At 42.2% G+C, this 16,544-nt stretch overlaps 1 protein-coding gene across 2 annotated transcripts in view; it reads right to left on the bottom strand.

The window, feature by feature from the left end:
* ASIC2 (acid sensing ion channel subunit 2) overlaps positions 1-16,544 on the bottom strand; it is a 461,929-nt gene that overhangs the window by 141,330 nt on the left and 304,055 nt on the right. For both annotated transcript variants that reach the window (XM_075846993.1, XM_075846992.1), the window contains exon 2: positions 5,817-5,967. In XM_075846993.1, coding sequence (XP_075703108.1) covers positions 5,817-5,967 — 151 coding nt within the window. The remainder of the gene's footprint in view (positions 1-5,816; positions 5,968-16,544) is intronic.

Genomic DNA, 16,544 nt, shown 5'->3' with positions numbered 1-16,544 from the left:
GCGGCCCACACTACTGAACAATGCCAGGACTCACACTTCCCAAGATGAAAAGTGGTAGAGAATTTTAAGTAAATCTGGAACTTGCAGGCCAAGCCTCCTTTTCCAGACACAAACAAAAAACACAGTGGAAAAAGTGGTGGGGGACCATACGGTTTTCTGTACATTTATACAAGATAATTGGTGTTATAGAATTGACACATGACCCGGCGTCTTCTCACCTTGTGTCATGTCATATGGGATGATCCCAGAGTATATGCACTCTACGGTGACAGAGACCTGCCATTTACTCTGTCTGCCATGCCAGAGCTCCACACGGTCTACTTGGGATGATGGTTCTCAGTCTACAATTCCCCTGTTCCAGCACACATTTTAAATGTCATTCCCCATCTCTCCATACTTTATGTACAACTCTCTCTAAAACCACATGTACATGCTCATTAGCAACTTAACGTTGAGCATTTAAATTACTAGTACAGGCCGCTACCAGTGGGAAACACAGATTTCGAAGACATGATGCATGCCCCGAATATGTTGATCCCAAGGACAGATGGAAAGACCTTGATGTTATGCCAGGCCAGAAAGCACTCCAATTCCTCAGGCACAACAGGCATCTCAACATCCACTTCTACGTAGCATGTTCCCTGTAATATATAACCATAGGGAGCTTCTATTTTGGAGAGGGAGATGCTGTGTGTGTGAGGGTTGACATTTTCCAATGCCAAACTAGCTGAAGGAGGGCCTTTAAAATAACTTTCAGCTCTGCACAAATAAAAAGGAGCACTTTCTATTCACAATATTGCAGATATAAAGCAATATTGTCAATGGTCCGATTGTAAATTGTTTATTTGTAAACTGCTGTCGTCTAGGCTGATTTTAATCTCCAAATCCCTGAGCAGTTTCAGCGTCTACCCACGCACCTAGTATATGGGGTGAGACACACAACAGCTCAATATTCTGTGTACAATACAATATGTACAAACGAGTAACCTGGCCTTCAGCTACTCTTATTTCCACATATATTCCCACAGAAACTTGCCTCAGCCTTGTGTATCTGAAACTATGCAAGGACTAATTTTCATAATGTAATTAACACCTTCACGACTGCCATACAGCTATATATGTTCTAACTGCCGATGCCTCGTGCAGTTAGCACGTGTATAAACGTTGACAGCCTGGAACGGGTTTAATGAGTGCAGTGCTGCTTCACTGTGAGCATAACTGCACTCACACCCCCCCCCCACTGTAGATAGTGCCACCCATAACCCCCTGTAGGCAGCGCAAAACCCTTTGTAGATAGCGCCACCTAAGTTCCCTCCAGCATCGGAATCCCCGGCCAGCACTCTGGCTGAGGATCTCCCTCTTAGAGGGAGCCCCGCCGTCTCTCCATCCCCGCTGTAGATAGTGTCACCCCCCCTACAGATAGCAACCCCTCTGTTGTAGATAGCATCACACCCCTCCCTGTAGATAGCTCCACCTGAACGGACTCTAGGAGCAGAATCCCCAGTGTCAGATCGCACGGGCCGGGGATTCCGCTTCTAGATCTCTCCATTTGGACAGTGACGTTAGTGGCTCTCTCTAGGAGCGGAATCCCCGGCTGACACTCTGGCCAGGGATTCTGCTACTGGAGAAGCCCCTGGTGTCACTATCCATATATGGACAATGACGTCAACGGATCTCTCTAGGAGTGGAATCCCCGGTGTCAGATGGCTCTGTGCTGGGAATTCCGCTACTGGAGAAGCCCCTGGTGTCACTATCCATATATGGGCAATGACGTCACCGGCTCTCTCTAGGAGTGGAATCCCCAGTGTCAGATCGCTATGTGTCGGGGATTCTGCTACTGGAGAAGCCCCTGGTGTCACTATCCATATATGGACAGAGACGTCAGCGGCTTCCTGTAGGAACAGAATCTTCGGCCAGAGGGATTCCGCTCCTACAGGAAGCTACGGTGGTGCTATTTACAGGAAGAGGATGCCATTTACAGTGGGGCGCAATCTGCAGCGGGGATATTGCTAAATACAGGGTCGATGGCGCTATTTACAGGGGGTGTGGTGCTATCGACACGGGTACTGTGGCATTATGTTGGCACTATCTACAGGGGACACTGTGGCGCTATCTACATGGGCTAGATATTCAAGAAAACCGCAGTACAGCCATAATATTTTTTTTGTGGGAAATGACAACTCCCCAAACATGGGTGGCGCACGCAGTAAAAATCCCAGGTCCAAGGGAGACAATCAATATGCAATCGAAGAAAGGAACTGCAGCACTAAAGATAATCCAATGAAGTGTAGTTGATTTATTCACCAAGCATAAAAACACTTGCAACGTTTCAACCCATGAATGCTTGAGAAAGACCCATTCATGGGTTGAAACGTTGCAAGTGTTTTTATGCTTGGTGAATAAATCAAATACACTTCATTGGATTATCTTTCTTTGATTTTCGATAGCTATCTACATGGGCACTATGTGGGCATTATCTACAGGGAGAACTGTGGCACTATTTACAGTGAGCACTATTTACAGTGGGCACTGGTACTATCTGTGTGGGCAATGTTGCACTATCTACAGTGGTATTGTGTCACTATCTACATGAGCACTGTGGTGTTTTCAGGGGGTTGAGACAAAAAACCCTAACGAATAAAATTCATCAATTTTTTTTAACGTCCATGAAAACCAGATGGCAAACGCCGGTTAAATACAGTCAGACGGCCGGGAAATGCATTCAAATTTTGAGACACATTGATGCAAAACAGCCATGAAAAACTGACAGTTGATTGGTTGTTGACTGCCATTTTTTTCATGTTTGTGTGTATATAGCCCTCTTTCCTCACAGCGATCCAGGGTGACAGAGAGAGAAGAGGACTAATTGTTGCAGAGCTCTACAGTGTGTGTATGTATGTATGTATGTATGTATGTATGTATGTATGTATGTATGTATGTGTGTAGCTAGATATATATATATATATATATATATATAAAAAACATTACAAAAAAGTGTTTTTATTTTATTTAAATTTTTAGTGATTTGTCTGCTTAGAATAAAAATTTAAATCACTAAATTAATTAAGCTAGTCAAGAAAATGGAAACCTCATAAGTCTTGCAAAAAAACGAAGTAAAAATAGTTATGATATTCAAAGCGGTTCCAAAGATATTATCGTTTAAAGAAGTGCATATCAAATTTGACCTGAACACAGGGGCATCAAAGACCCTTGGTCATGAAAGTATTAAAGGACCAGTGTCATGAAAAAAAATATTTTTTAGATCAATTTGACTTTAGCGTGTTATTAAACATTTTTTTATTTATTTGTGTGTTTGTGTTTTACTTTTTTTATTTTTTCACTTTTTCTTCCCTATGGGGGCTGCCATTTTGTTTTCCATTTCTGTATGTGTCGATTAACCAAATGGAATACGGCACATACAGTCCCATATTGAATGCGAACGGGGCCCGTTCCATCCACTATGCTGTACGCCGTCTGTGTGGGAACGGCGCATGCGCCGCTCCCACACAGTCCAAGTTGAACTGTGCGACGTCCGGCGCCATTTTCCTGTGGACCGGAAGTCACGGCCGGACAGTAAGATTACTACTTCCGGTCGCGGCTTCCGGACTTGTGCACTTGGAGCGGCGGTACAACACGGAGCGGACGGACCGGAGGGAGCGGCGGCGGCAGGAGCAGGTAAGTTATTTCTATGTATGTTCGTGTTTTAGTGTGTGTTTACTACTGTATGTTAACCTACTACACTGTGTGTTAGCTCAAAAAATGGCGACACACAGTGTAGGAGGTTTGACCGTTCAATCCCCTCGTTTTTCCCGGCACTAGCCAGGATAAAGGAGGGGGGGTTCTGAGAGCTCACTAGAGCGAGTGAGTTTTCTAAAATTTTGCAGCATAAAGCAATGTGGTTGCTTTACCACATGCAATGCTGCAATTTTGGGAATTGCTCCATGTAGTGACCAGCACTGGGAAATATTATAAATTAGAATCTAATTTATAATATTTCCTGACTCGTGAAAAAAAAATAAAAAAATTAGAACAATGTCTAATCACCTATACACTAACTGTTTAACAAAAAAAAAAAAAATAATGTTTTTCTAGCGACACATTCCCTTTAAAGGACTTTGAAATTCTAATTTTGAATTAAGGATGAGAACATTTCTTTTATTGGCCAGAAAAGGATAAGAAACCCTGCAAACTGTGTGATACTAGGAAACGTCATATATTCTTCAGGACTCCAGGTTAACATGTGGCACATGCCGTGACTCTAGGGGGTACTCCCACAGTGCTCATGATGTGTTCTTTAAATAGGCAGCACTGTGTATGATCATAGCTTTGGCGGTACTTCGATCTAATTCTTTTGAGAAAGGCATACGTGACTTAAAGAGGACCTGTCACTAGGTCATATAAGTTGTACTGGTTTACTGACCTGAATAGCGCTCTCTCTCCGAATCCTGCGCAGTTTTTCTTTTTTCCCTGGACCCACTGGTCCAGAGTAATGGCCCACTGTTGTGTTGGCTCCCTCTCTGCTAATTTGCTGTAGTTAGCCAACAGGGCGTAAACTAACCTCAAGCTGCCTCTGGCTGATTGGTCAGCATCAGAGGCAGGGAAGCTAGCTCCATCCTGTGGGCTAACTAGAGAAAATTAGCATATAGGAAGCTAACACAACAATGGGCCATATATCTGGAACACAGGGGTCCAGGAAAAAAAAAAAAAAAGAAGAACAAAACAGCGCTGGAATCAGGGAGACTTATATGACCTAGTGACAGGTCCTCTTTAAGGACCTTTTACATGGGGGCAATAATCAGGCAAACGAGCACTCATACAAATGCTCTTTCCCTATCATTGTCCTGGCTAAACAGGGCAATGATCAGTCGGCTGATAAGATCTTTTATGCGGCCCAAAAAAAAGGTCGCTAGTCGACAGCACATATCCCCTGTGTAATTGCATTGGGTGAACGATCGCATTAACAATTATTGGTCCCCATACATTAACGATCATTGTTTCTTGTGAATGTAGCTAATGAGTGCCAATCAACGTGCTGGATACAGGAAGTCGACCAGAGCACTTTTCTCTGGCCAGTATTGGATCATGTAGAAGCACCTATAGGAACATTAAGAAACACTGTTCTAGACAACCTTACAGATACATGGGTACCAGTCTAACCATCTGAATGATCTAAACAAATGAGGGATTGTCTTTTTGTAAATAATACTTTTCTAAAAACCATTAACTTATACGATCTTGATTGGCTAGCTAATGGGTATGGGAAGTGGGAACTAGCAGGGGGCCACCTTTACTCTTACTACCTACTTCCTTATAACGGAAAATATATTACCATTTCTCAGAATACCATGTTTTACTGTTGAAAACATACTGGATTATATCCTTATTACTTACATAACATTGTAACCCTTGAGTTTGGTAGCTGCCAAAATATTATGCAAAATTCTCTGACAAGCCACATAGCGGGGCCAATGAATGCTACTGTTAATTCAACCCAGACAACTGGTACTTTACCTACTGTCAAAAATTATTGACTCAAAATTCTTGAAATATAACTCAACATCACTATAAAAGCAAACAAAGTGACTGCTTTCAAGCATATGGAGTACTGATATGGAGTACAATGGATATCTGAGGAGTCACCTGAAGGCTTACCTGGAAAGAATTATTTTTATTGAGCATGCTATGTGTTCGGTCCGTCTGGAGTCAGCTTGTTAACGTAATCCTATATTACCAGAGTACACGGATGATATGATATACATATATGATATGGTACTTTCATGGTTGTTTTGGATCTTCACATGCATTCAGGCACATACCTGTCTCTCCCCAGATGGGAAGATACTCGTCTTGCTGGATGTCCAGCATGATTTCTAGGCCATTTCCAGTCCCGCCTTTTACAGTGGTCAGCAAAGGACGACCATCATGTCCAGAATTAAACATGTAACATTTACCATATCGTGTGAAGACCTGGAAAAGGGAAGCACAGAGTGTGTGTTAATAATTCATCATAAAACAATATTTAATCTATCACCCTTATAAAATATTTATAATCAAAGACGTGTAGCGCGCTATATGAAAGACTGCCTTCTGCTTCTCCCACTGTGAGGATGGTCTAGATTTGATCTTATTCTATATATTACTGACATACTGCACAGTGCTGCAATCTCCCAATGGAGCTTACAGTCTAATGTTCTTACCCGAGTCATATTTTATGTTAAGCCAATTACTCTACAAATAGTTTTGCAAGGTCAATGATTATTACCATCTAGAGTCAATGTTTGGAAAGAAACAACCATGCCTCGCCAAAGAGACCTCTGTAAATGTAAATGTTCTACTAAAATTCTAAAGCCCTTTACTAGATTGCTGTTCAATTTTAGCTTGGTGGGTGAAAGCAGGAAGGGGTGCAAAAACTTGTTTGGTCTGGGGAATCACAACATTGTCAGATTATACCAAGTCACACCTGCAGTCCAGAGGAGTGCACTGAAATACATGCAACTCAAAGTATTCATCTGGACTGTAGATGAAGATCGATCGATAAAATAGGAAAATCTTAGGGCCTGCTAACATCTGTGTTGGAGGCTCCGTTAGGGTCCTCCGTCACAGATCCGGCCGAGATTACTGGAAACAATAGCGCAGTATGCTGTACTATTGTTTCCGTTAAAACCACGGACACCCCGATTGAACCCATTAAAGTCAATGGGTTCTGTCGGTGGTGTCTGTCGTGAAACGGAATCGTTGCTTCCGGTATTCCCTTGTTCTACTCCTCTGATGGAGCAGGACAACAGAATGGCCCGCTACAGATGTGAAGAGGTCCTTACTACATTAAGTCTGTGTGTAGCTGCAGCCTTACTCAATTCTAGAGCTCTGAGCAAGCCTGTAGCTACACGGGATGACCGTCATTGCACCTGTTGTAGGAAAAGCATTGCATCACATCTGTCTGTGAACAAGTGAGATGCAATCTGGCTGCAACATAATAGGACACTGCAGCCTTGCTTCAAAGTCTTATGATATCATTGGAAGCACAGATCAAGGTATCACAGGTAGGAAAAGAAGGCTGCCCACTGTCATGGCAGCATTAATTGCTATATATTATACACCGGTGATGTTGGAAACTACAGATGACTCCATGTAACTGTAGTCTAAATGATCCTCGCAGTATTTACAATTGAGACAATATGGGACACCAGGTACATTGTCACTGCCTATTTTTGTCCAATGTCGCAGGTTGTGCATGTGATTTTACATAGTTACTGCCTTGCAATGCTGTTTTCATGAGTCCTTGGCTTTAAAGAGGCTCTGTCACCAGATTTTGCAGCCCCTATCTGCTATTGCAGCAGATAGGCGCTGCAATGTAGATTACAGTAACGTTTTTATTTTTAAAAAACGAGCATTTTTGGCCAAGTTATAACCATTTTTGTATTTATGCAAATGAGGCTTGCAAAAGTACAACTGGGCGTGTTGAAAAGTAAAAGTCCAAGTGGGCGTGTATTATGTGCGTACATCGGGGCGTGTTTACTACTTTTACTAGCTGGGCGTTGTGTATAGAAGTGTCATCCACTTCTCTTCACAACGCCCAGCTTCTGGCAGTGCAGACACAGCCGTGTTCTCCAGAGATCACGCTGTGACGTCACTCACAGGTCCTGCATCATGTCGGCACCAGAGGCTACAGATGATTCTGCAGCAGCATCGGCGTTTGCAGGTAAGTCGATGTAGCTACTTACCTGCAAATGCTGATGCTGCTGCAGAATCAACTGTAGCCTCTGGTGTCGACACGATGCAGGACCTGTGAGTGACGTCACAGTGCTGCACTGCCAGAAGCTGGGTGTTCTGAAGAGAAGTGGATGATACTTCTCGTCAGAAAGCCCAGCTAGTAAAAGTAGCAAACACGCCCCGATGTACGCACATAATACACGCCCACTTGGACTTTTACTTTTCAACACGCCCAGTTGTACTTTTGCAAGCCTCATTTGCATAAATACGAAAATGGTCATAACTTGGCCAAAAATGCTCGTTTTTTAAAAATAAAAACGTTACTGTAATCTACATTGCAGCGCCGATCTGCTGCAATAGCAGATAGGGGCTGCAAAATCTGGTGACAGAGCCTCTTTAAGAAGATAAAGTTGACAAGCATTGCACCAAGTGATAGTCAAGACAGAAGCGAGTAAAGAATAATATTAATGCCCAAATAGTGTTCATAATGCTATGACATCTCTTGTGCCATAGCAGCTGCCACCAACATGGAGCCCTATACAATGTCAGACTGAGGTGCATTGAGCCCACCAGAGGAAAAGGGGTTGGTGATCTGCAAATAGGGTTGTCTGTGCTTAACCGCATGGACCTTTTTGACGGCGTCTCATTGTTGTTTGAGAAACTTGGCTGACTGGAGGATCCTCCTGTGGGCCAGTCCGACTCTGGCTTCATGCTCAAGGCTCAATGGCCACATGTGACTCTCGGGCCACGCGTTGGGGTCAGTAGTTCCATTTCTATACACTCTTAATACCAAATTGAATAAACCTCTTAGAGACAACTTCTCCTTTGAAAGCTTTCTCTGGAAACATTTAGCAATCATTTAGTTCCTACTTCTACAACGCGAGACTCCAATGAGGAATTTACCCACACTGGGTCATGGGTTAGGGGAAGCGACATGCAGTCTGCTCACTTGTCATGTCTAAAGTACTGTATTGGTAATGTAGGTAGAATGATGCTTAGTAGATTGGTATATTTCTTTTTCATCTTCATATAACATTGTTAGTCATGTATACAGCAGATTTAGCAATTATCTCATCATATGCGGTGTGCACTTTTCATCCGTAGTCAAGAATCTAGCCCTTAACATTTGGATTTCCCCACAGAGAAATGTTTATTTTTTTTATTTTTATTTTTAATTTTCTACTCCTTTCTCTGCTACCCGACAGCAGAAAATATACAATTGCTTTTTATTACCAGAGACATTTTATACAAAATACACAGAGAGACATAAGGAAACTCCTTTGGGTCCTGTTCACCTCATCTCCCTCACCTCTGTGATCAGATTTTCCTCCTAAATTACTCTGGCATTGACCTGATTTATAGGATAAGACATCCAGTATCTTCAGCTTTTTTTTTTTTATTGCAGCAGAGAACGGAAAGATGGTTTAACAATAAAATGTTAAGAGAATTTCTGACACAGAATGAGGGAATATTTGTAAAGGGGAGAACAATAAACCCGGGAAGGAAACTTCTGCGACGCCTCTTTTCTTTATCTTACACCTGAAAAGTTTAATTTTCAGGATTCTAACACAAGATTCATCATTGGCAAAGTCACAGAGCATGTTCAAAGTCAAGATTTCAGGAAATATTGCCAGGTAATTTGATGATAACTGGAGTACAGCACTAGAATGACCTACAATCGCAATGTATTACATATTTAGCAAAGTGTATCGAAGAGAGAGGTGTTTTAAGGGGCTATAACAATGGGTGACATGACACTTTATTCAATTTCCCTCTCTTCATCAGCCTTTAAAGAAGTTGTCCAAGGATAGAAAACATGGCTGCTATCTTCCAGAAACAGTGTCACGTCTGTCGAAGGGCTGTCAGCTCAGCTCCAGTAACGTGACAGCTGATGACAGTTGTGGTAATGTTTTTGGAAAAAGCAGTCATGTTTTTTTGTAATCCTAGACAACCTCTTTTAGAAAGAATGGGGTACATGTTTTGCTTCCTTTCAGTCTAACTAGACTATCAGACTATCTAGATCAGGGGTCTCAAACTCGGCCGGGTAAGTGGGCCACATATAGAAAAGATGGGAAGTTAACGGGCCGCATTACTTTCAAATTTGATACAATACAAATATTGTTAATCAATTACTTATTTGAACTACTATAACACTATATTACTATAATAATACTGCTAGGTTTAAAATGAGATATTTCTCCACGTGCTTATTTCAACAATCCAGTTTTCCAGTTTAAGTGTCGCTAAATGCAGTCCGGCGGTTCAGTTAGCAGTGTTTGGCAGAAACACATGTCAAGATTGGGCAGCCCCTTTTTAGATAGTGCCACAGTGCCCTCTGTAGATGCTGCCACAGTGCCCTCTGTAGATGCTGCCACAATGCCCTCTGTAGATGCTGTCACAGTGCCCTCTGTAGATTCTGCCAGTGCCCTCTGCAGATAATGCCACAGTGCCCTCTGCAGATAATGCCACAGTGCCCTCTGCAGATAATGCCACAGTGCCCTCTGCAGATAACGCCACAGTGCCCTCTGTAGAGAATGCAACAGTGCCCTCTGTAGATAATGCCACATTTCCCTCTGTACATGCTGCCACAGTGCCCTCCGCAAATGCTGCCACAGTTCCCTCTGTAGATAATGCCACACACGCCACAAGTAGATAGCGCCTTTGGGACTCCCTGTTGGAGCCTATGATGTCAGGAACTCTGGGGAAGTCATTAATATCAGTGTCCATAGTGATGTCAGGGGCTTGCCCAGAGCTGGAGTCCCGGAGCAGAGACGCTTCTAGCACTCTGCCTGCGATTCCAGCTCTGCTCCTGACATCACTGTCTATATATGGACATGGATGTCAGGGGCAACCCCAGAGCTGGAGTTCCGGGCAGAGCGCTTGTAGGCTCTTCCTGGGACTCAAGCTGCGCTCCTGACATCACTGGGACTCCTGCTCTGGGGAAGCCCCTGACATCACTGTCGATGTATCGACAACGATGTCAGAGGCTTCCCCAGAGTCCCGGAGCAAAGCCTGCACTAGCGCTCTGCCCGGGACTCCGCTCTGGGGAAGACCCTGACACACTGTCCATACATGGACAGTGATGTCAGGGAATTCCATAGAGTCCCGGAGCAGAGCCTGCCCTAGCGCTCTGCCCGGTACTCCGCTCTGGTGAAGACCCAGACATCGCTGTCCATATGCGGACAGCGATGTCAGGAATTTCCTGTCCCGTGGGCAGAGTCTGTAATAGCGGCTCTGTGTCACGCGGGACGCTGATGACAGCCCCAGGGGCCGCATGCGACCCGCGGGCCGCGTGCTAGAGACCCCTGATCTATATAAACTTTAGAAAACAAGTCCAAAATTCACATCCTGGTGATGGTAGCCAAAGGAGAGCTAGTTCCTATGCTTGCAATATGTACCTATAACTTATTTATTGTTGCTTTTATAGTTCCAACACTATCCGCAGTGCTGTATCGAGACCGTCATCATTTGAAACAGTCCATGTTCCTAATGGCGCTCACAATAAAATTTCCCTCTCTCGCACACTGGGGCCAATTTCATAGGAAGCTAATAAGCCTATCAGTATGTTTTTTGGAGTGAACACAAAGAAGAAATATCTACATGGAGTTTGTGTTACCTATGCAACATAGTTAACTATTAAACCAGGCTGCCCCTGTCCTGATAGTGCAGCTAAAAGTATTCACTGAACCACAGCAACTAACAAGACACTTGCAAAGTGGAACTAAAACATAAAAGTGCACCTCAACTCAAGATCTCCCCCTGACCTGACACTGGGAGTGGGGAGACGCTCCTGCACTCTGGGCCCTGGCAACCATATCACACCAGGAAAATATCGTACATGGGTCCAATTCTAATAATAGGATCCGTGACTGATATTCTCCGGGCATTATGTTCTTGTTGCAACAACCATACCTCCTCCATGCCTGATGCAAGGCCAAGTGGGAAATCACAAGTAGAGGTACACTTTAACCCTTCCCAACATTTGACGTACATGCACTTCATAGTTGGCTGAGCCTACTTCGTACACTGCGGGACTCAGATGTATATTATAGTCGACAGCTCACACTAGTGGTAGGGAACAAAGATAACTTCAATCCTGGACGTTTGACCACTTAGATGCCAAAGTCAATAGTGACCACGGTACCTAAGCCGCTAGACAGACGGGGACCCTCCTCTGCGATCCTGGTGCTCCTATTAAGTACTGCCGGAATCGGGGCTTAATAGAAGACGGCAAAAAGCACAATACACTGCAGTGTATTGAACCAGCGAACCAACGATTGTTTACGTACCGTTTTAGTGGGACAACATATTTTATTTATTTTTAAAATTAGTTAAACTTTTTTCATAATATAGGGGAATTTTTTTTTTTACAAAATTCAAAATTCCTTTACGCATTTTTCTCTTAAAGTAATATAAAAAATAAACATAATTAGTATTGATGCATCCGTCAAAGTGGTAACTATTACAATACAACATTATTTATCCCGTAAGGTGAACAATGTAAAAAAATAAAAAGACAATGAAAATGCCCAAATTGCTGGTTTTTGGTAACCTTCACTCCAAAAAAATAAATCAAATAAATAGTGATGAAAAAGTCAAACGTACACCAAAATGGCAGAAATTACAACTCCAACTTCCCACTGCAAAAAACATGTCCTCACACAGCTTCATTGACGAAAAAAGTACTGGAATCGTATTGACCCATAAAATAAAGTTACTATGTCACTTGTGGGTTTTGTTTTAATTTCACCCCACAAAATATTTTTTTAATGTTTCCCAGTACATTATATACAATACATTAAAAAGTACTAAAAACTACAACTCATCCCACAAAAAAAAAAGTCCCAATATGGCTGTGTCGACAGAAATATAAAACCGTTATGGCTTTTGGAAAGCGGGGAGGAAAAAACAAAGAAATGAAAATGGCTGCAGTGGAAAGGGGTTAAGGTAATACATTGGTTGGTTGATGAAAAAATGGAATGCCAACGCAGGAAGAAATAAGATTTGATAGGCCTCATGATTTAACACATATGTAGCACATATAGTAATACACAAAATGCTGCAAAAGTACATGGCAGTAAATGAGTAAATTTGCACTTTATGTTCTATTTCGTGTAAGACACTGGAAGTAACACTGCAGAATACAGCAGGAGAGTACCGACAGCTCAGACTCTGACAGCTCATTAACTAAGTTGAGCAAAGGAGGAATTTTTTCCATACCCTCAATTATCATTCAGTTTGTGATCGCATGGACTTTATCTCACTATATTATTCAATCTGAAAAGTTTTCCACATGTTTGTGAACGCTGAAATATAATTATTTTCACAGGATGGATATGTGCAGAGCTAGAGTTTGACATCAATTTCTATAACTCTTCTCAAAGTCTTTGCAATAGTTGCCATCCCCAACAATGAGCTGTGTCAAGGGAATTAAAAGTTTTTTTTATCATGGAAATGAAAAGCAAATCATTTACATAAACTTAAACATGTCAAATAAAAGATGAGAAACACAAGGCTGTCAATCCCCCATCCGTACCCCGACCATCAAGTGTGAACATATAACCAATGCCAAGAAGTTTGGGCCTTTATATATTGACTCTTCTGAAGAGCGAATAAGTCAGCACAAAGTATCTACAAAAACACTGACACAATCATCAAAGGAAATGTCTGAAGAGATAAGAAAAGAGTTCTTAAATATATCATTCTGGAGCGGGTCAGGGTGTAAATGCTGAAACTTGAAATACATATTCAATTCTAGGGGGAAAAAAACCTGATGTTGCTTGCATTATTATATCTAAGTCTAACCCACGGTTGGATTTCTTAAAAAAATATTTAATCACGCTACAAGACTGTGGTATAAGTGCTTGTTATAGATCACGTTTTTGATGTTTTCCTTGAGTCATGACAACGTACAGAATTAAAGGTTCAGGCTCCAAACTACTAAATATTAAAGATACACTCCAGTGATTTTTTTTTTATTGCGTCCCACGTTTGTAAAGTACACCCGGTAAAAGGTAGGGCGGGTCATCTGCTTAGGCCCCATGCACACGACCGTATATTCCGACTGTAATTACGGACCCATTGATTTCTATGGCCGACAGACACCTTCCTGTATATTTACAGGAAGGTGTCCGTGCCGAAGAAACCTTCCGTAAAAAATAGGACATGTTCTATTTTTTTATTTTACAGATCGCGCATCCATACCTTTATAATGGGTGCACAGACCGTGATTACGGGCACAGTCGTGTGCACGGTGCCCCACAGGGCGCTTTGTTGCCAAAATATCCTAGCCACCATTATGTCACGTGACCAGACAATTCCTACAGCATCTGTGTACACCGGAAGTCTCTGTCACTGTGCATTCCTATGAGACTCACATTAAGCATCTTATTGGAATGCATAGTGAAAGAAACTTCTGGTTCACACAGCAGACTCTATAGGAATCAGTCGGTCACGTGACATAATTGCGGCCGGGATATTTCGGCAACAAAGCATCCGGTAAGAGGATGACCTGACCTACCGTTTACCGGGTGTACTGTACAAAAGGGGGCCACAATAAAAAAAAAATCACTGAAGTGTCTCCTTAATATGAGAGGACATTATTTACAGTAACAAAAGAACTCTTGGATTAGATAAAAACTTTATTCGAACAGCTACATTGTTTAACTTCTCTTTCTTATACCGTCTAAATCATAGAGGCACCATAAGTAATTGCTATGAGACTCATGTAGGGTGTCCTCGGCATTGTAAACTGGTGCAAGTTTTTCCGCAGGCCCTACAACATTAGAATATAAAGAAGGGGAGAACCAGTCTGAAGGTCATGCCATCTCTCAATGGCAAGTGGGGATAGAGTCCTGCACCCTTGTGTCCTGGGAGGAAGGGCCCCATTTTTATCTTTACCAGGAAAGGACTGAAGGTGATCTGGCTCATGGGCAACTTACCTGATACACTTGATTAGGGCAAGTAAAATATATTTGAGGAACACATACTAACTAACCAAAGGACGGTGTGCTCTCCCTGGCCATGGGACTTCGGGCACTATGAGGGCCAGGTTTACTCTTTGCATAACTTTGAACTGTAGTGATCCTGGCCTGTGAAATTTTGCAAGATTATTTTTAAATCAAAGTCCTATAAAAATGAAGAATATTAGTTAATAATCCCAAGTTTTGCACATTTTACCGGATTTCTATTAGAAATCAAATGAGATGATAGAAGAGAGTAATGTTCTGGAGACTAAACTGAATCATAAAAGGCAAGTACTAGAACTGGGGCGACTGAAAAGTCTGCAATCGACTGGAAGAAAAAACTGCTACTTGATCATAGTGCTGGGTTTCTGTATCACAGTGCGGCACTTGGAAGTCCCATTTTTACACATCTTTTTAATATCAACTTAAAGGCTCATGTTTAAATAGCTCTAAAATTGACAAGCACATTTATAGTCATGTTGGTTTTAGAGAAATTCTGTCTGGTAAGGGCTAAGAAGCCCAGAGATTTGTATTAATATGTTAAGAAATGATGGAGCTGGTAATGCAGTCATTCCAATTGTATTTCTTAATATGATAAAATGATTATTACTGTAACTACTGCTGCATGCCGAGGGAGTGCCAGTCTAGTGGAGACTAGCTTGACAATGGCAATCCATCTTCACCTGTTTTTCATTCTCTGATATTAAAGGACTATCAAGTAATGTTACAAAATATGGAAATACTATTTCTAAATAAGAAAACAAACATATAGATGCTGGTGGGAGTGTGCAAAATTCACAATTCACTTGATAGTCCTTTAAAGGGGTTTTCCACGACCGGGCAACTGATGACCTATCCACAGGATAGGTCATCAGTATATGATTGGTGCGGGTCCGACACCTGGACCCCGCTACGTTCAGCCACTCCGGCTGCCTCCGGATGTTTTGAACGGTATGCGGTAGTTGGAGCCGGAAGCAGATGGCTCCGACCACTGCATAGCGGCTGTTCTGCAGTACTGCAGCTCAGTCACTATTCCACAACCGGAGCCATCTGCTTCCGGCTCCAACTACTGCATACCGTTCAAAACATCCGGAGGCAGCCGGAGCGGCTGATCGGTACGGGGTCTGGGTGTCGGACCCCCACAGATCATATACTGATGACCTATCCTGTGGATAGGTCATCAGTTGCCTGGTCGTGGAAACCCCCTTTAATATCAGACAATGAAAAACAGGTAAAGAGGGATGACCAATTCAAAATAATGAAAAAGGCGAAAATGCAAAACACAACCAAACACTGAGAACAGACTTCATACAACATATCACAGCGATCAGAATCTATGAATAGTGTTATTAAACATAGATGCAATATACACTTAAAGGGAAAGTATGATCAGAAACTGTGTCTTTTTATTTTTTAATGTGATTATCCAGATATAATACAGATTTCACACTGACCACTAGAGTAGTTCACATTAGGCTGACATTTCCTGTTTTCTGCAGCTCACGTGTCATGTTGCAGTTAAAATTAGCAAAATCATCTTAATAGATGGTGTGAAAATGTACTTCCGGTGGCCTAGATAAGGCAGGATATAAACACTATACGCATAGATAAGACTCTATATGCATCTCCCCTGTCACATCTGTTCTATGGGGTAGGGGCTGTACGCCATCATTTCCTGTAGACTGTAATAATCTACAATATCTTCCTGTCAATTGACTCCCATTAATTTTGGCTGCCATCAAGCATACACACAGTCGTAGTGTACATACAGACAATAAATGAAGGAAGCGTGTCTCCAATATGGGCGCACACAGGAACGTTTTTAAAAATAAATAGCTACAACATGTAAAAAAAACAACAAACACATTA

Source organism: Rhinoderma darwinii, chromosome 13 (assembly GCF_050947455.1).
Source record: "Rhinoderma darwinii isolate aRhiDar2 chromosome 13, aRhiDar2.hap1, whole genome shotgun sequence".
Taxonomy (NCBI): Eukaryota; Metazoa; Chordata; class Amphibia; order Anura; family Rhinodermatidae; genus Rhinoderma; species Rhinoderma darwinii.
The sequence above is the reverse complement of the archived record's forward strand: the minus strand, read 5'-3'. Positions and strand labels throughout refer to the sequence as shown.